The 19,494-nt window shown below is 48.8% G+C and overlaps 2 protein-coding genes across 3 annotated transcripts; one reads left to right on the forward strand and one right to left on the reverse strand.

Moving 5' to 3' along the window:
- The first annotated feature begins 337 nt into the window (after positions 1–337).
- On the forward strand, positions 338–5,490 carry ccdc160 (coiled-coil domain containing 160). The gene is made up of 2 exons (XM_088597174.1): positions 338–372; positions 1,789–5,490. The coding sequence occupies exon 2, from the start codon at positions 1,804–1,806 to the stop codon at positions 2,788–2,790; it is 987 nt and encodes a 328-aa protein (XP_088453300.1). The 5' UTR covers positions 338–372; positions 1,789–1,803; the 3' UTR covers positions 2,791–5,490.
- cab39l1 (calcium binding protein 39, like 1) lies at positions 3,850–18,584 on the reverse strand. 2 transcript variants are annotated; one of them, XM_088597172.1, is made up of 9 exons: positions 18,402–18,584; positions 12,825–13,006; positions 12,066–12,230; positions 11,703–11,821; positions 10,046–10,214; positions 9,712–9,771; positions 9,558–9,623; positions 8,757–8,900; positions 3,850–8,110 (listed from the first exon to the last, which is right to left on the reverse strand). In XM_088597172.1, the coding sequence occupies exons 2-9, from the start codon at positions 12,939–12,941 to the stop codon at positions 7,922–7,924; spliced, it is 1,029 nt and encodes a 342-aa protein (XP_088453298.1). In that variant the 5' UTR covers positions 12,942–13,006; positions 18,402–18,584; the 3' UTR covers positions 3,850–7,921. The 2 variants fall into 2 exon arrangements, with proteins under 2 accessions (XP_088453298.1, XP_088453299.1); XM_088597173.1 differs by lacking the exon at positions 18,402–18,584 and adding an exon at positions 17,784–17,805.
- Between the last annotated feature and the right edge of the window lie 910 nt (positions 18,585–19,494).

The raw sequence follows: 19,494 nt of genomic DNA on the forward strand, positions 1-19,494 counted from the left end.
TTTAGGCAAACAACACACCGAACGTTAATAACACCAGCGTAGGAGCTCTTAATGTTACAGAGTCGCTATATCATGAAGCGATATCTATTCGAGGTAGTTCAATTTATAAATACAATGGCAGAAATTAATCCAATCTACAGGGCCAAGTGTGTTGGTAAAGTATATAGAATTTATTTGCATACTGTATTTTTATTCTACATTAATCTGCATGGAATTTCTCAGGTCAGACTTTCTATCCCAGAAAACAACTACCTCATCTAGTTTAAATTCCTACAGTCTATGGTGATACTGGTTTGTTTCTGTGTACTACGTCATATCCTATTTGTGTTCACAGGTCTCTATGGATACAGTTTCTTCGGAAGTTGTAATTCGGTTTGTGTTTTTTGCTAAATAATTGATTTCGTGCGTTATGAATCACTCTGCGAATTATTATGATAATTGCATAGAAATATATTCTGCAAACAGTTATGGTCAACCAAATATGAAATCATTTTATTATTGTTACATCTTTAGATTTTAAAAATGTTACACGTTTTATTGATTTAATTGTAGAATCTCTCCGGTGATGTGTGCGGGATGAAGATGCTTGAAAACACATAATTCCTAATAGGGCCCTGAGGTGTGTGTCTTGCAGATTATGACTCTTCTTTTTTGCTAAATAACGTGTTTCGTGTTTTATGAACCACTCTGCGATTTAAGATTACTCTGTATGAACGTGTGTGTGGCTTTAACTTTCTTCATGCTTAAACACGAAACAGCCACGACGTTGAGACACGTGAATCGTTCCGAATCGTTTCGGTATCCGGAAACGTGCTCCGTGGATATTTTATATTTTTGTTTTGTTCTCCCACAGCTGCTAAACTGGGGTGCTAAACACTGTGGGTGACCCCTTGGATCTCTGGTCTGGCTCTGGATGGAGTTTGCAATTTCTCTGGTTTACTCTCAGAGCTCTGTGACATTTTGTCCTGGGGAACTGGTGTCTCCCCGTTGCCTCTCCTGTGTCTGGTCAGGGTTCGAGACTTGTAACTAGATGGCTGAGTGTTCAGCTCCTGAGTGGGGCGTTGCAGTGGTACCCTGGAGTTGTGCCCTTGCTTGTAGCCACCAGAAACACTCTGATAACATACCCAGCTGTATAAATGGGTACCTTTGCGCCTGCATGCGTGGGTGTAAATGCAAGTTGCTCGGGCGGCACGGTGGTGCATTTGTTCACATTGCTGCCTCAGAGCGCTGGGGCCCTGGGTTCGGTTCCTGGGGTGCTGTTTGCATGGAGTTAGTGTGTTCTCCCCGTGTTCAAGTGGGTTTCCTGCCACAGTCCAAAGACATGCTGGTAGGAAAATTGACTCTGGTGTGTGTGTCTGCCCTGCAATGGACTGGCGTCCCGTCCAGTGTGTACCCCGCCTTCCGCCTGTGGCCTGCTGGGATGGGCGCCGGCTCGGTTCCTCTTTCTGGAATACCAAGGCACTGTTTTTTGTATAGTTTTAACTATCACAGAGCTGGCTACTGCACAGGCTTATCGGGGTCTTTATTCTGACGCTCATGAGAGAGCTTATGAGAATGGAATGGTGTCCACAAGTTGTAAAACGTTTCCTCTCTATGACAAGACAGTTTGGCATTGAGTAGGCGAATGGAGCAGTTTTCAGTGCTTCAGGGGTCTGCGAAAAGACAAATTCCTAATGCAAGAAATTGTATATGGCCAATAAAGAGATCTGATCTCTGATCTCTGATCTGGGTGTGGCGACCCGCAGAGGACGGCTGAGCATCTATATCGTGTGTTTTGTGCTCTGCCAGGTTTCCCCAGTAGGAATGGAGACGGCAGCAGGTTCGGAGGAGGGGGCGGCGACCGGCGACTGGAAGGAGCCCCACTGGGTGGCCACACTTTTCCCCCCCCGCTTCACGGCGCTGGACCTGTTGGGGGAGACCCCCCGCCTGCTGTCCGAGAGGCTGGCCTGCCAGAGGGTCCGCAGGAGACAGGAGATCTACCAGGCCGCGCTGCAGGAGCTCCAGGACAGGGAGAGGGGGGAGAGGAGGCAGCAGCTTTCCAGGATGATCCGCAGGGAGGCTCCCGCCTTGCCCACGGAGCAGCCCGTGAGCGCCGCGGCCGCCGCGGGGGCCGACCCCAGCTCCCCGGCCAGCGCGGAGCCCGGGGAACCCCGGGAAGGGGAAGAGTGCTTGTGGGACGCCCGGGAGGTGTCGGCTCTGAGACGGGCAAGGCGCCAGCAGGATTCTGAGCGCCGGCAGCTCCAGACCCGTCTCGCAGAGGCCCTGGCGCAGAGCGAGAGGGAGCGGGAGGCGCGGGGGCGGCTGCAGGAGGCCCTGGGTTCGAGGGAGCGAGAGCTGTCCCGTGCCAGGAAGGAGATTGCACGCAGGGCGCTGCACCTGGACGCGCTGTTGGCGGAGGGGCTGAGGAGGGACTCCACACTGGAGGCACAGGCCAAGGAGGCCCGAGAGAGAGAGGCCGAAGTGAAACGGCTTAACCAAGAGCTGAGGAGCGTCCGGGCTGAGGCCCGGGAGCTGAGGCAGCACAGTGCGGGGCTGGCCTCCGAGGTCAGGAGACTGAGGCAGGAGCAGGAGGCAGGGGAGCGCCGGGCGGCGGCGGCGGCTCAGGCGGAGAGCGAGGCGGCCGTGCGGAGGCAGAGGCAGGAGCTGGAGGCCGTCCGAGCCGAGCTGGAGGCAGAGAGGCGCCATCACGGCAGGAGCCTCAACGCGCTGGAGCTGCTCAGGAGGCATTTCGCTAGCTTGCCTGGCACGGACGCCCAGGACAACCCAGCAGCAAGGATCTGCAAGACGTGATTCAGGGGGACTGTTAAAATGCTTGGAAAGATTTGAAAACAGTTGAAAAGAAACGCGACTGCTTGTGCACGACCCTAATTCAGCAAGTGGAAGTTTATCAGGACGCAGCTCTACCGATATTAGAGGGGGTATTACCGATACAGTTACCCCCTGCTGGCCCTAAAGCATGATCAAGTAATAGGTTTATTCCATGCTGAAAAAAAGAAGAAAGAGAACACGTTTCGGCCGTGGAGCCTTCTTCACACCTGAAGAAGGCTCCACGGCCGAAACGTTGCGTTCTCTTTCTTCTTTTTTTCAGCATGGAATAAACCTATTACTTGTTCCTTTGCAGCCTACGCATGTTGACGCAGCTACCCACCTGAACTAAAGCATGATCTATGTGCAGGGGGCAGGATGTGACCATTCAGATTCGCTTCAGTCAGGAACTGGCCCCTAATACAACCTTCATTAATTAGGAACCTTAATTACGTAACGACAATTGGAAGCAGCTCGTGTAACCCGAAGGCCAGGGCGTGCAAGAACGTACGCGGCCGACACAGGGGAGTCGGGAGGGGTGTCGCGGCTCATTCTCTCCACGCCACCCAGGCCTGGTTCGTCCTCGCGATAGAACTGCGTTACCCAAGAAGCCGGACTGTGCTTTCGACTCCCTAGGACTGCAGCAGGCGCGGCAGAGCGCCCCCCAGAGGAGAGTGGGGGTGAGCCGGGCTCCCCTCGGTTCTCGACGCAGCAGAAGCGTCCCTCACGAAGCACACGGGCCCCCCCGGTCACCACCATCGCCGAGCGTCTCCGACGCGTCGTCACGGGGGGTCGGGCCTCAGAAAAATAAAAAAAAAACGGCTAAAAAAATTAAAGCCCACCTGATAGCCGAGCCACGCAACCCGTGCAGCTTTTGCGAGATGTGTGCAAAACCTCAGGGAGCCAGATTTTAACGCAATTATGTTGAGAGTGTAAAAAAAAAAATGAAAAACTGAGAAACAGAAAAAAGTGCTGCAGGCTGAAACCAGGAGACAAAACAAGACGAGACAGGGCAGCTGAAAAAAAAGTAACCAAACAATGTAATGGATTTAATTTTACTCTTTTTAATTTTGTTTAATTTTTATTTTTGTTCCAATTACAGTTCCAACACCATTTGAAATAGAGGTTATGTACAAGTTACCGTCTTCCTGAAATGAAAAATGTCTGAGAGACAGGAAAGGCCATTTAATAAAGAAGGCAGATGCAAAGGTAGCCATAGACAGAAACACAGAAACCAGTGATAGCAGCTGTCCTACATATACCACTAGTCATACAGGTGACCCTGAAATCAGTGCTCCCCAGCAGGTTTCATGAGCCTCTCATTCATTCACAACTTTAGATCTGGGAGAGGTTATATGGTTATAAATTATAAGGGAATAAATCTATTAAATAATTAAGGGCTCACAGAACACCAAGATTTTATTCGGGAGCAGAGATGATCAACATCCTAACTTGCAGCCAGTAACAAGAGTGGGGAAAAAAAGGCAGTTAAGAGCTGCAAAACACTACACGCATCTGGCGTTGCATGCATTAAGGGCTCAAAGTTGATCAGTTCCTCTAAAAACTGAAACTACATTCATACCCAGCCAAATAAATATTCATTCAATCATGACTCTAAATGTATCTAGTTTTGCTCCATTGTTCACAGCTGCTTTGAAGCACAGTTGTAGGATACAAATGAAAAGAGGTGAGACTACAGTAGAGAGTGGGGACTCTCACTGACTAGCTGTATTTAAATATATTTTTAAGATTGTCGGCATGTAATTAAGAACAAAACAGTTTCCCTATCCTTGGTAAGGGAGTTGAAATTGAAATACTTCTCTGACCAAGTCTGTTGTACTTTCCTATGACAAGAGGCCTACTATTGTGCAGTGTCCACAAAGACATTGAAGTCATTGAAGTTCCTGGAATGATTTTAATACATAAAGGACTGGATCCTTTTCTCTGTTCAATCAATAATTTAGCCTTGTTAACAATCCATCTGTTGTACATTCTTCCAGAACTGCTAATTCGTGTGCACTGATAAGATTCTTCCTCTGATTAACAGTCCTTGTACTAAACCATCTAGAAGTCATTACATTTGACTGATCTCATCAGATCCCAGAGGCTAAGCATGAACCGGTCTGGTCAGTTGTAGGGGGAAAGACCATGAGAAAAAACTGTTTGCTGCTACAAGTGTTGTGGTCCAGTAGATGGTGCTCTTATCTCTGGACCAGAATTTCCAAAGGAATCCCCCAGTGTGGTAATTGGGCACACTGCATTTAATAATGATTTCATGGCACTGTTCGTAAAAGAAGAGGTGTTAGCCCTGGTGTCCAGAGTAGAAATAAGAACATGGTGCAATTTGGCATCCCTCAAGTTCTTTAGTTCAACTGTTGAAGCAATTTCTTCTTTCTCTGGGTCTGTAGTGCAGTGGGGCTGCTATACCACGCATTGTCCAGGTGTTTGCTGGTCTGTGGTGTGTGAAATTAGGAGGTCCCTCCTTTATGTAAAGAGCTTTGGAGCCATTAGGGATACAAGCCATTATTTACTGCAAGGAATCAGTATAATAGCCCATCTGAAGTCTATTCTATAAAACTTAGGAAACAAATCAAAAACAGGCAAAGGATCGTTTCCATTGTTTTTCTTTAGAGACTTTCACTGAAGAATCTTCCAGACAAGAAATATATGAATCTACAATCAAAACTACTGTCTGTCTTTTTTTAATGAGCGGGCACTACAGAGGTCACTGCTGAGCAGAAAAAAGCGCACACCTGTCTTTCTTTCAATGAGTCAGAGATCGATTTGAATAGTTCCCGTGCTCCCTCCCTTTCTGCGAGAAAACTGGGAAGCTGTCCCTTGCTAGATACCCATGAGGATGGGGGATCAATGAAAATGCTTGTGCACAAAAAGGGAAAATATCCAGCATTAATGTATACGTTTTTTCAGTAAAGTTCTGTTTTCCATTTGGGCTAAATAATTACATATTAAACTGGAAAACAGACATGGTACTTCGTAAAATGTACTAAAGCTGAATGAGGTTTGTTTCATGAGGTTTATATCAATCAAATTTCAAAGCTTCTACACCCGTGGCCTACTTTTGTGTAACTCGAGCATGGACGATAATTTGAGATTAGTAATCTCAAACAATTCCTGGGCACCTCGTTTCTTCTGGGGGTTGTTTCACCCACATTCCCAGTCACAGTCTAATTATTTAAAGGTTATATTCATGATTGTAATTCTTCTAATTAGGCTCCAAGGTGATTTGTAGATAACCGTGCCTTTACTGTTTGTAAGTAGTTGTTTTTTTAATGAAATGAATGTCTTGCGTAATCAACTGTAACCTAATGCCTAATTTAGAAGACAGGTTAGTTAATTGACTACTCATTTTAGAGCAAAACCCAGTAGACAAGGCCCTCCAGAAACAGTTTGCCACCTCCCTGATTTGAACCGTGCCCTGCAGACAGATGCAAAATGTTTTGTCATGGCAATACATTTTCTCAAGGAAGGCGTTTTTGGTTTAGAATGGATTTTGTTCCTGCCTGAAAGCTACTGAGATGACACACGGAGTTCTTATACTTAAGAGCTCAATCAAATATAAAAAAAAAAAAGAAAAAAATTCCAGACCTACTTGTCTAGGATGTGCAGGTTTCCAAAGCTACCGAAAGTGGTTTAACCCTTCACCCAGGGGAAGAGCTGCTCACAACTGCAGGAGACCTAGAAAACCAGGTGGATTCTAGTCCCTGAGGACTCGAGTTGTGAACCCTTATACAGGAAACCTTTGTAAGGAAACAAATCTGATTTTAATCAAAATCAAGAGGCACTTTAATTTGTGACTCTTATATATATATACGCCAAACTGGGTATAAATTTGTCCTATCCATATAAAATACCAAGAAGAGAAAATGCAAGCATAAATAGTAAACTGCAAGCTACATTTCTCAAGATCTACAGGAATTATTCTAAGTGCATAATCAGACCCTAAACTATTTCTACAAACGTTACTTTAATGTCCCTTAGGACCCAGATGTTAACTTTCCCCCTAGAGAGAGCAATTTCCAATCCCAGGATACAGGCTGTTTGCCCGCATTTGATCCCCATCCAGACCCTTCATAACTTCACTAATGATATATTCCTGTCATTCACAGGAATTCGCATGAGAACAGACAACGGCTAACCCTGCTCTGTACTGATGGTTTGTTTTTATTTATAACTCTAAACGGTTCACCTTGGTAAATTCAATACAGCACTTAATTCGTTTATCAAATTTCCCCATTGTAACACGTAAGCATTCCTATTTTTTTATATATATATACTGTCAGCAGCATATTTATTAAGTTATAAATAAGGGAGGCCGTGCACAGTTCCGCCGACGACCCGGAACAACAGCGAGTGGAGCTGGGGGGTGCAGTTAGGGTCAAGGTCGGCAACACCCCACAGCCTGGGACGTGAACTGGCAGCCCTAGGGACGCAGTGCTCCCCTCATTGACGCAAAGCGAACAATCACAGTCGTCAGCACAGGCAGGCAGATACACACTGGAGAGAGATATATATATATACATACAGTAACAATGCACAATATATTCAGGTACCAGCCCCAGTAATGTGCAATTACTGTAGCTCACACACTGCGTTTACACTCGCCGGTCTCAAACCCCAAAAGCAAACACAAAGATGCCGAGCAGTCAGAAGCCAGGAAGCCTTCCAGGTTTTAAGGCTCAGAAAATGGCAGCTCTGAGGGACTTTCTAATCACATCCGTCACCCAGTTTTAAATCAAGCACTGTCTTAAGGCATTTCTTTAGAGAGGTTTTTTAAACGCTTATAAGTTTTTTTTTTAAAGAAAACATTGTTTGATTTTTTTTTAATAAAGTTAGCTATTGAACGCACACAGCTCAGCCAGTTAAAAAAATTGGAACCCCAGACATGGGTTAAATAACAAGCTGCTCATCCTCCTTGGAGGAGATTTAGGGAAGTACTGGGGTGGTAGGGTATATCCCCCAAATTTTCAAGACCCACTTCTTGACCCTAGCAGGCAGGTCAAGTGTCTACAGGAATCGGGGTCCTACCACCCCCCTGTGGAGGTGGGGGAGTTGAGTTTGACGCGCTCAGGGGGCCCAGGGGCATGCTGGGAGGGCTTTAGGTCTCCTGGGGTGTGGCCCTCCTCAGATCCCGGATCTGCTTGATCAGGTAGTTCTTCTCGTCGCAGAACTGCTCGTCTTCGGATCGGTCCGTGTGGAACTTGCTGAGGAACTCCACCAGCTTGGCCTGGTTCTTCAGGAGAATGTCCATCACGGGCTGGGTCTTGTTGGGGTTGGCGACAAACACCTGGAGACGACAACCGCAACGTGATCAAACTGGATGTGCGCCGTCGCCGGATCGAACAGTGATGATGCACTTGACCTAAAAAAGCACACGTTCTAGTTTTCACCGTTAAAAATAGTCTTTTATAATAATAATAATACTAAAATTACACTTCCCCTGAGCTTTAAATTCTCTAACACTTCTTACTCGCACACAACAAGGGATCCACAAACCGACAGCCTCATTAGGCCTGAATCTAGTGGGCTGCAAGTGATGGGTAGACCAGTAGGTGGTGCTCTTCACACTGGACCAGAATTCCCAAACCATTACCTTCGTTTGTTGACAACAAACTAAGGGACACTGTGAAGTCCTAGATCCTAACTAGGTGGTCACTTAGGAAACACATCGCACTTTACATCAGTAGAGTTTGAACTGGCTAAATTCCATTCCGCGCTTTTGAAATCTGGCCACCCCTCAAGTTCCTCCTTAATTCCATCGGGAAGCGAGCAATTCCCGACGTCTCCACCTGATCGGCCGGGCAGAGCGGCACCGAAAAGCGAGCAGCGCTTCTCCCCCGCGGCCGGACGCGAGAAAAACACGCCCAGCACGCCCCAGCCCGCCGTGGCGCAGCCCGACCCCCAGGGGGCGCTCCCTGCTCTCCCGGAGTCACCTTGAAGACGTGGAAGGCCTCAAACTGGATGTTGCGGCTGTTGTCCCTCAGCAGGTTCATCATGAGCTTGAGGTTCTCGGCCCGGCTGATGTAGCGGGTCATCACGGTGAAGTTATGCCGGTCCAGGAGCAGCTCTCCCAGCAGCTGCGCGTCGGGGGGGGAATAAATAAATAAAATGAAGCCAAGAAATCACACACCGATCTCTTTCCTTTGGTAAAACTCCCGGACGTTTCTTTGCAAGCGCCGATGGCTGCAAACTACTCGGCTCCAGTAAACGCCGCCACAGCCCTCGGAGCCACACCAGGGTGAAGGAGGGCCAGCGAGCGCTGTCCAGCGATGCCACGCCCGCCCGTCAGAAAGCGCGCGCGCATGCACCACTGCGCCCCCCGGAGGAGCTGGTGAGAACTGGCAGAGCGGCACATATTCCAGGGTCTCTGGTTTGGGCCCTGGCTGACTGATGCCCACCCAAATCGCCATGGCATTATGGGAGTTACCTGAGGAGTCCCAGGGGTGTGGATGAGCCGTTTCACCCAGAAAACGGCTGGTCGAGATCCTTGGGTCAAACAACTATTAATGACCCAACAACAGGCAGGCCAAGTAACCTCCTCTCATGGGTAACCTTTATGTAAAACTAGCAACATCTGGAGCACCAGACTCAGGCTGGGCTCTGAGCTCCAGCAGCACCTTCACCGGCTGAGTCTTCTAGGGAGGCTCAGCACTGCAGGTCTCTGAAAAGAAAGTCCCCGCAACAGGGCGACTGGGATACTTGACACGAAGTTCTGGCAGGAAGACGTACTGTACCTTCAAAGACTGCCTCTTGGTCACATAATTGTCGGAGTGCAGCAGCTTCTCGTATTCTGTAAACACCTAAAAAAAATATATTCAAAAAATTAGGAAACAGTCCCGAGGAACAAGAACAAAACATAAACTGGCTCCACTTCAAAAGAACACTTACCCTGTCGTAATTCGTCTCCAAGAAATCCGAACACATGATCTTGTGCCTCGTTAACAGATCCTGAAAATAAGCAACAGCCTTCAGTCCCCATGCCCAGAGATTTAAGACACAAGTGTTTGTGAGGCCACGGAACTGCACACCTTAAATCGCTTAAAGCCGAAACGATGGGTGGGTTCATCGCCGTTTTTCCTACCGCGCTTTCTTTCTTAATTAGAGAGGTCCGGCTCGTAAAACATCCGTGTTTCTGACTGGACGGCTCCGGGTCACGTGACAGCGGTGCGACGAGGCGCGGCGCCCCCCCCCGCCCCCTCCCCCTCCCCCTCCCCCGGCTCACCTTGAAGGAGGCGAAGGCGTCCGAGGCGATGTCGAAGGTGGACAGCTCCACGTAGCGGAAGAAGCAGAAGAACTCCTCGGAGTACAGCACGCTGCGCGCCAGGGGCTCGTGCCGCAGACACTCGCGCAGCATCATGCCGCAGTTCAGCGCCACCTCCGGGCTCTCGTACCTGCAGCCGGGGGGCGGGAGGTCAGCGCGGGGGGGTCTCGCCCTCTACGGCACCTCGGAGGTCTGCGCGCCATTTAAACCCATCGGCTTTTCAAAGACTGCCAGGCATAATGTCCCCGAGTTCGGGCACTCTCGATGTCAACCCTCGGGCAGGCAGGACACAAGCAGCCCCTGGTGGAGCCTGACATGGGTTCCGACTCCCCAGGGGAGCCAGGGTCCTGGAGAAGGAACTGGTGGGCCACAGGAGGGCTCTTGGCCACGTCAGAGCTCCCAGACTACCACACCTGCTGCGGACTCTCCTGCATGCCAGTGCAACCGATGCCGTCTGTGTTATTGAGCAACTAGTTAGGAAGCTCGGACAGCCAGCAGCCCTGAAAGTCAACAGTACTTTCTTGACAAACCCCAGGTGTTCTGTTTTTCTCTAGGACTTGTTCGTAAAACATGTACCACCACGACAAGCGTCCTCCCATTTTTTTTCCTTCCTTTTTTATGCCGTCAGCCATCAGACTGATCTTTCCTGGCCCTGCGTTGTAGGATCTCTGCGGGCCCGTTAGTGTCTCCCCCTTGACCGAGGAGCACCGAGCGCTCGGTTCTGAAAAGGTGAGGAAGACGCGAGACGGGTGGGGCGTGTTTAACGAGCGCGCGTCTTCGACGGAGGCTGTGCGCACAGCACTACTGTTCTGCAGCAGCACTCACCCGTTCAACAAACAAGGAAATCCCTTTGCCTTTGCTCATTTTCTTTAAAAAAAAAAAGAAACAAAGTGCAATTAACATCTCAGTGCTCAGTTCTACTTTTTTTTTTTGCTTGCCGCTTATGCGCTTGGAAAAAAAATGGAAAGTACGGACACTCAAAACATTATAGCTCCCATTATAGCTCTGGTACACCTTGTTGGACTCATTCACAAATGCAAATCCTGATGGTAGCAATAATAACAATAATCCTTTAATTCACCAGGCATGTTATTTGAGAACAGGGTCTCTTTTACAATGATGACCTATCAAAGAGGCTCAACAGAAAAACTGACTGACAAGGGTGTGACGGTGTGAGACAACTGGTAACTGAAACAGAACAAACCTGGAACTCATGGTCTGAGATAAGAAGGGCTCTATCACAGCTCCCGGACAGCTCCAACGCACTTACTCTTCCAGGTCTCTGCTTTCTAAAGACTGGCACCACCCCTCGCTTACTGGCCCCAACAAATCGGGGCAATTATCTGAATTTGGGGTCCCTGATGGCTGAATTATCCAGGTGCCCCAGTCAGGGAGTTTTTTAAATTTGAGTCCCAAAATCACCAAAGTGAACCGGTCACAAAATAAAAACATTCCCGGTCTTTCGCTGATGTGCTGATGTCACGCTGCCTACAAAGCCTCCTGCACTGGGCCTCTCCGGGAGGAGGGAGGGCGAGCGGTGCAGGGTCAAAGGTCGCGCAGTCCGTCGACGGCCGGCACACGCCTGCACGCGCGCGCCTGCCTCTCCCACGCTGCTTACCCCTTGAGGAGCATGAAGAGGATCTGCGGCCGGGAGGAGATGTACTCCACCGTCGGCGTCCGCGTGCCGATCTGCCTGCGCAGAACGTTACTGAAGATCTGGACGACGTCCTTCTTCCCCTGGGGCGGAGAGGAGAAAACGGTTTCTATACAGTTATATAAAGCGGATCTAGGCTTCCACTTTCCCGGCCTAAAAATCTTCGTTCCCCTCCCCTTCCCGTCCCCTCCCAGCACGGATACAAATACCAGTGGCCCAGCCACTGTAACGCCGCCGCCTCGGAGTAAAAGCTAAAAAAAAAAAAGAGAGGCCGCAGGCTGTTCGAGCGCGTCCGCTACGAGCCGCTGTAATCCGAGGGAGCCTCACCTCGAAGTCGATCCTCTGCAGGTTGGCGACGAGCGCGACGAGCAGGTTGGTGTTGTACAGCTCCTGCGCCAGCTGCGCCACGGCTTCGGTCTGCGGCTCCTTGTCGCTGGTGCCGCACAGGACCTCCTTCAGCTGCGACAGGCTCTTGGACACCTCCTCCACCACCTGCCGACACCACAGTCAGCACGGGGGGCGCGCGGCGGCGGCTGTCCGGGCGCCCACCGCGCCCCACCCGCCAGGCCCTCCGGCACCCCAAATCCTGGCATTTCTGTTCACGCTTGAGAACAAAAATCTCCCTTTTATGCTCTTGTGTTTTCGCGAAAGGGGAATGAACTCGGCTCGTATTACCTTGCCTGTTCCACTCGTTTCAATATCATACTTTTTTTTGGAAAAAACACACGGTTATATCCACCTTTGTGCAGTAACAAGCATTAGACTACGCTAAGAACCAGCACCTGGAAAGGAGATTTACTTGTCGGCACAAATAATTTGCATTTACGCCTGCCGTGCCCAGGTAAACACCAGGAAATGCCTGCTGTCTAACAGAACACAGGAATATAAATTTCACAGGCTTGTACTCCAGTGTAGAATGCAGTTGAAGAACAGTCAGTGCGTGATCTGGCAGGAATGGGATAAGGAATATGAAGGACTGATTGAAGAATACATATTCACACACCTGAAGTAGGAACTCTACTCGTTCCAGATGTGCAAAAATAAAAATAATCCTCACCCCTGCTGGAGCTCATCTGAGAGACTCACCTTCTCACATTTTTTGCCTTCGGAGGTGTCCAGTTTTTCCAAGTAAGCCATGTTCTCTTTTAAGCTCCTAACGATCTCGGCGGGGCTCTTCTGCGATTTTCCAAACGGGAAAGGCATTGCACTGAGGAGACGTTCCCTGTCCAAGCGCGAAGCAGGAGGCACTGTGTCACACTCACCGGCGCCTGAGAGATCCAGAGGGAAAGACAAGAGACTTGAAGGCCCGTGCATGGTGAACGCACGCATGAGCTCCATAGTCACAAGGCTGTGCAAATGCACCATGTAAAACACCATAAGAAATGGTAAGTAAAAAATATAAATTCACATTTTAAGGCTTTCAAATTTTTCCCACCCACCTTTGTTTAACCTCACACAAAACACTATGGGTAATTTCACTCCAGAAAACTTAAAAACTGTCTCTCCTGCCTCACGCAGCTCTTACAATTTCTTTTTAGAGCCATTAAAAAAAAAGCTGCATCAAGGCTCGGAGCCAGAATGCACCAGGACCCAGAGCGCAGATGCATTTAAGAATGAAAGACTTTCTTAAGCGATCCATTCTCAAGCTTTCATGCTTTTACAGGGATGCAAAGGTGACACCAGGTGAGTGGAGGTTTATCTCCCCTTCTGAATCTCTAACGAGTAAACTTTACACTTAAGAACATGAGAAAAAGGTTACGAAATAGAGGAAGCCAGCCAGGACATCTTGCACTTGTTTAGTAGCTCATCAGTTCTAACATTTCAGCCACGTTAAGCCCAAGCTCTGGGTCTCGGCCACTATTTATTCCTAGGAAGCCTGCTCCAGACACTCACGGCTCTTTGCGTTTTTAATTTCCAGCTGTGACTCTGTCCCGGTTTCACCGCGGAGTCTGGCGTGCTCCCCTTCTTTACAGATCATTTATAATTTTCTATACTTGGATCACATCTCCGCTGTTCTAGGCCAGGAGTCTCAAGCTCACTTCCTGCTGTCTTCTGGGGTTTAGCTCCACCCATGTTCACACATTTGCATGGCTGGTCTAGTTATTTCATCGACAGCATAATAGCAATGCTTCCAGCCAGGCTCCGAGTGGATGTGTAGGTAACGGCCCATTTTAGACCTCAAGGAAAATCCTTTAGAATTTTAATTTAGTTACACAACTTATCTGTTTTTCTTACTACTTCAGATTGGAACAGAAGCCACAAGATACAGGACCTGGGTTTGAGAACCCTATTAGAAAGGGTAGAAAGTCTCACTATGACAATCCCCTGAGACCAGAGAAGAGCAGGGGAATGTTGCCTGAACTCACATAATATTCAACATGAGGTAGACGGCATTGTACTTTCTTGCAATGTACTTTCATTGCATATACAGAGGAAGCACCACACCTGCTCACTCTGGCCAGTTCTTCTTCAGATTCTGTTTGAGGGTCACGAGCAAGTAAACACCAGAGAATGACAAGACAGCTGGACAGACAATGAGCTAGGTAACAAGTAAAAAATGAACACAGAGGATATAAATTACTCTCAATCGGCTGATTGATACTTTGGGTTTTGAAACTGCTTGCAGACCACAGACTGCAGCAGTTTATAGTGTTATTCCCAACACACCCCTTGGTGGAAGGGTATTGCACAGCCCTAAGCAGAAGCAGTAGTAACTTCTTCAATCAGTGAAGAAGTGAACGTGGCTGCTGTGCTTGACAAACCACGTCACCCTCAGCACAGAGCCACAACACATAATACTGCCTCCGGGCTGCAGCGCACAGCTGGAGACGTTACCAGTACCTCACCGCAGCGGGACTCGGACAGCCCGAGAGGGGTACAAGGAGTTTTCACATCAGGAGCCGGTCTGAACGTCTGCCCGGTCGAGGAACCCCCGAAAAACTTTCAGCGGAACTCAGGCCCCGCATCCGCAGGGATCCCCGACGACCTACGAGGACCCAAGGTCACACCAGAGCTACACATGGCGAAGCCGGGGCTAGGCCCAGACCGGCAGGGGTCTTGTTCTCGGCTCTAAAGACACGCAGATCGCACCCTGCAGGACAGCACACGGCAAAGCGCATACGTGGGAACTGCTGAAGGTCTTGGGAAGCGTCCCTGTGTCCCATGAAGGGCTCCGCGCGCCGCTTGGCATTCCTGTGTGAGCTGCGCTCCTAAGGAGGATGGGTGGGAATGAAGCCTCTTCCTGATAAGACAGAGTCAGTCAGTCTGCACCCCCCCCCTCCTCCCACACTCTCGCTATCTGTGCGCCTCAAGGAGCTCAGCCTGCGGGAGCCCTTTTAACCCCTCGTTCAGGGACAACCCGAGTTCCAGCTGAGGCTGGAGAGAAGAGGGGATTGCAGGAGGGCATCAGTAAAAAAAAAAAAACTAAAAAAAGTACGATAGCTCATGTTTGCCCATCACAATTCTGGAGCTTTTCCTCTTATGGGTTGTTTGCTATCGGAGGAGGGAGTATCCTCATTTTTTTTCGGCTTTTCCAGCCAATTTGAGGCTTTCTCCGCGAATGGAGCAACGGTGGGACTTTTTTTTTTTCTTTTTTTTTTTTACACATGGGGGCTTTTTTTTTTTTAAATGCTTATGGCAGAACTGTCCTGGAGGTCACACTGGGTTAGAACACCAGAAGGGCTGCAAACCGGAGGAGGCCTGTCTGGTAAGATTATCAGAGGGGCTCACCCAGCTGTTTCCTGAGAGAAGCCAGGGTATCGGCTTCAACAACAGGGCTGGGCGGCTTGTTCCCCACCCCCACCTCCCTTTGTGTAACGACGTGACTCCTGTCCTGATTGGAGGATCTCACCCAGCTGTCGGCTTCAGTTTGTTCCACGACCCCCACCTCCCTTTGAAACCACACAGGGAGCTCAGTAATCATGCATTCTGATGGCAACAGACACAAAGTTCACCTGGATCCCCCTGCGAGTTCGGATTTCACTAGGAGAGCCGGGGACACAGTGGCAGCACAGACAGAGAGGCCCACACGCACCCTCTGGAGCTCCCTCCCTCAAACACCGAGCGCTGGGACTCTAAGGACATGTGGTTCTGAAGCGCTTGTGCCAAGCAGTGGTAAGGGAGGCAGAAACTGACGTCATTCACAGAATACAAGCAGAGTGCTTTAAGGGGGGAAAAAAAAAACTAGTCAAACAGCTTAAACCAAACAGAAAGCCCAAAGCTCAGCCAGAGAGCTGCCCTGAACCGTCTGACGTGAGAAAATGGGCACACCCTTGCCACTATAAAGGAAAGGATTATTGGAGCTCACCAGGATCGAAACATGTTTATTTTAAAAAACTGCTACTAACGACCTTTAACCTTAGCGGGAAGAGTGGTGGCTCTGTGGCTCAGGATCTGCGCCTGTGACTGGAAGAATCCTGTTCCTTTGGGCCCCCGAGGAAGGCCCTTAATCCCCACTGCTCCAGGGGCCCCGTATAAATGTCTGACCCTGCGCTCTGACCCCCAGCTTCTCTCTCCCTGTCTGTGTGTCTCATGGAGAGCAAGCTGGGGTCTGCGAAAAGACGAATTCCTAATACAAGAAATTATATATGGCCAATAAAGTGATCTTATCTTAAAAGACATACTTTAACCCAATAAAGCTTTGATTTCCCCCATGTTTCCCTGATGTGAGATACAGAAGGAAGGAACTGTAGAACAGTCAAGAGGCGAGAGGAGGCCTGGTTGCCAGATAGACAATCACTGATCCCAGAATCATCCAGCTGTTTCCTGAAACCAGCTGGGGGCATGCATTGGCTTCAACAAGGACTGGGCCACCTTGTTCCACACCCCCGCCACCCTTAGTGTAAAGAGGTGCCTCCTTTTCCTCAGCTCTAAACGAGGCAGCCTCCACGTGTGCCCTCTGGTTCGTGTTTCACTGTTCGGTGTGAAGATTGTGTTGACTGTGCCAGGGCCCTAACCGTTTTTGAACACTTGCCTCAGTCGTCAAGACTAAAAAAAGTTGAATTACGCCCCAGCATTCAACTGGTTGTTCTTCTCTGGACAGATTACAGAGCAGCAATATCTTTTTCTCTAACGTGTTTACAAGCCCTCCGATTCCAATAACTGGAATTGTGCCCTTTGACCTACTGTTAACTGACAAGGACTTGAATTCAGTTTGTCCATCATGCTGTCCGGTCAATGCAATATAATGAATCCGTTTTCAGCATCTTACACCGGTGTACATGTATGAGAAAGTAAACTCCACAGAGGAAAAAAAACAAAACAACATTTTACAGGAATCTATCTGCGTGCGCCGTGAACAGACTGTTTTTCTATCCCAAGTGTAAGTTTGGTATCTTTAAACGCTAGCTTTCCACCCATTAAGGACTGTCCACAGTTCGAGCAGATGGCAAGAGACAGGGGTCCATTAGGGAGAGACACCGAGGTCGTTTTTTTTAAAAAAAAAATCCGAGAGCTTGTGGTGGAAGCAGTGCCATCCCTTTAATGGAGCTGTCGCGGCAGACCCATCGATCGAAAAGAGCATTAGCGTTAACATCGCATTAAATAACGCGAGTGACCGCTTTAAAAACAAAAAAAAACGATCGCTAGTCCAGCCTTCTGGCTCAGGCATGAAAGTAGGGGCGCCTTTTGAACTACTCCGATGGCACAATGACACAACAGGATAGCAGATAAAACGTTCGGCAAATATGTATAGATATATTTAGTCCACTGACCGGATCTGTCAATACCGTCGGTCAAACCCAACCGCCAGCAGATATTACACCGCACTACAAACACGGTCTGAGAAGTTATGCTGAGGATGTTTCAACAGCTATGTAACATCTGCTTCTGAATAAAAAAAAAAAAGAAAGTGACGCAAGGTCGCCCCTCAAAAATGTGACTCGGCCGATATGCATCTATTTTTTTCCAAGAAGAGTTACTGCGCAGCTCTGAGAGCGGGGAGCTCCGGGGCAGGGTTGCAGAAGCAGACGTGACGGGTTTCTGACAGCTCGGTTCGAACCACGGAATTATACCTCGTTTGGAGAAACACCGGCATGAGCAACATACCTTAGTGTCGGGGGGGGGGCGAAAAAAAAGCCCCCCCCTTACATCTGTCCGTGTTAACACCTCGCTGTGTGTGTGCGTCTTACCGCCGCCGCTTGTGTGACAGTTTTCAGTTACCTAGACCAGCTCCCTCGTCTCCGCCTCCTGTACCTACGCAGTTGAATGAGCTGGTATTTTTCCAAAGTAATATCCGGTGACACTCGATTGTCTTCACTTTAAAACAAATAATGTCGATCACCTCGCATAAAGACGTAGCAATAATTCAGCTGAATGTAAAAGTACCAGAACATTCTGAGGAGACTCTTGTCTTTGTTGCTGTGACTTTTTTTTCTCCTCCCCCCAAAAAAAAAATCGAGAACAATTTTGTTATCAACACCGGAACAAACGTGACATTTAAATGAAGGATGCGAACTTTTACAGCCCAGCTGAGCCAGGGGATTTCACTGGGCCGCGTTTGGTTTCTCTACCGGTGGCTGCCCGCCGGAGAGCTAGTATTTCAAATAAATTAATGATCACCCCGGACACAGGCGAGCACCGCTTCCGACAGCCGGAAAATATCAAAACCCAAAAGACAACAGAACGATCTCGGGAGGAGGGAGACAAACAACTAGTTCTACTCACCGGACTGGCCTTTTACGGTTCCTTTAACCAACTGCAAAATGTGAAGTTTAAACTGAGAACGTCACTATTGTCTTCATCCGTAAACTGCTGCTGCTGCGTGCTCCTCGTCCGCGAGGCGTGGCGATCTCGCCCTCAGCCCAGGCGGCACTCCTCCTCGAGCTCGCTCGGGCTCTCACGCGCACACACCCTCCCCTCCTCTCTCAGTGGCTGGGCGGAAAGCGTGCGCGGGGCTGGCGAGCGCCCCGGGTCACGGACTGACACTGCTCTGGGCCAATCAGAGCCCGGCAGCCAGCGAGGGGGCGGGGCCTGCGCTCGTTCCGCTGGGGCACTGTCCTGCCTGCACGCAGTACGTTTTTACGCCCGGAACTACCGTGAATTCATTAACACTGCCTGGCAGAGAACATTTAAAAGAAAGGAAAAAGTCGGTGAAAGATACCGCATTTGTTTTGCACGCTTCAGCTGAAAATAAAGACTTTCCAAATACAGATTTTTGCAATAGACCAATCTACTGTATTTCAGGGTATAGGCATGACCTACACTACATTTCACTCAAAAGCTCATATAATCACAGTTTCCTTGAGCGTCACAAAGTGTTGTACACTTCCTCTTTTGTTCATTTAAACGCTTCTACGTAATTTTTTCAGTGGAAAAAAATGGTTACTAACAGATCAATGTATACACATTTTTCACTGTCCAAAACACATCCATCGTATTTCCTCAAGCTGATAATGTTAGAATGATCCTGCTTTGAATATCCTGGAACACCTCAGCACTGTGATAAGGCAGAAAAAGTATATCTATCTGGGTACAATATCTTGGATCTGTGGTACATAAACGAGTTTAACCAGTTTTTCAACCAGAACTCCCAACAGGATGTCCACATGATGGGCAGAGACCAGTTTGCCACGAGCTCTGGATTACTGACTTTGATACTGTGAGACAACTGGCCATTGGTTGTACATATTACCTGTTAATCAAAGTAATTTCGTCTTCCCCTCTCATAGATGAGCAATGTTTTCCACTGAGATGCACATGCTTTTTCAAAAGGAAAACCAGATAACCCTCATGACGAATGTCCCCATCTTCCTAGCAG

Source organism: Lepisosteus platostomus, chromosome 10 (genome assembly GCF_059453375.1).
Source record: "Lepisosteus platostomus isolate fLepPlt1 chromosome 10, fLepPlt1.hap1, whole genome shotgun sequence".
Taxonomy (NCBI): Eukaryota; Metazoa; Chordata; class Actinopteri; order Semionotiformes; family Lepisosteidae; genus Lepisosteus; species Lepisosteus platostomus.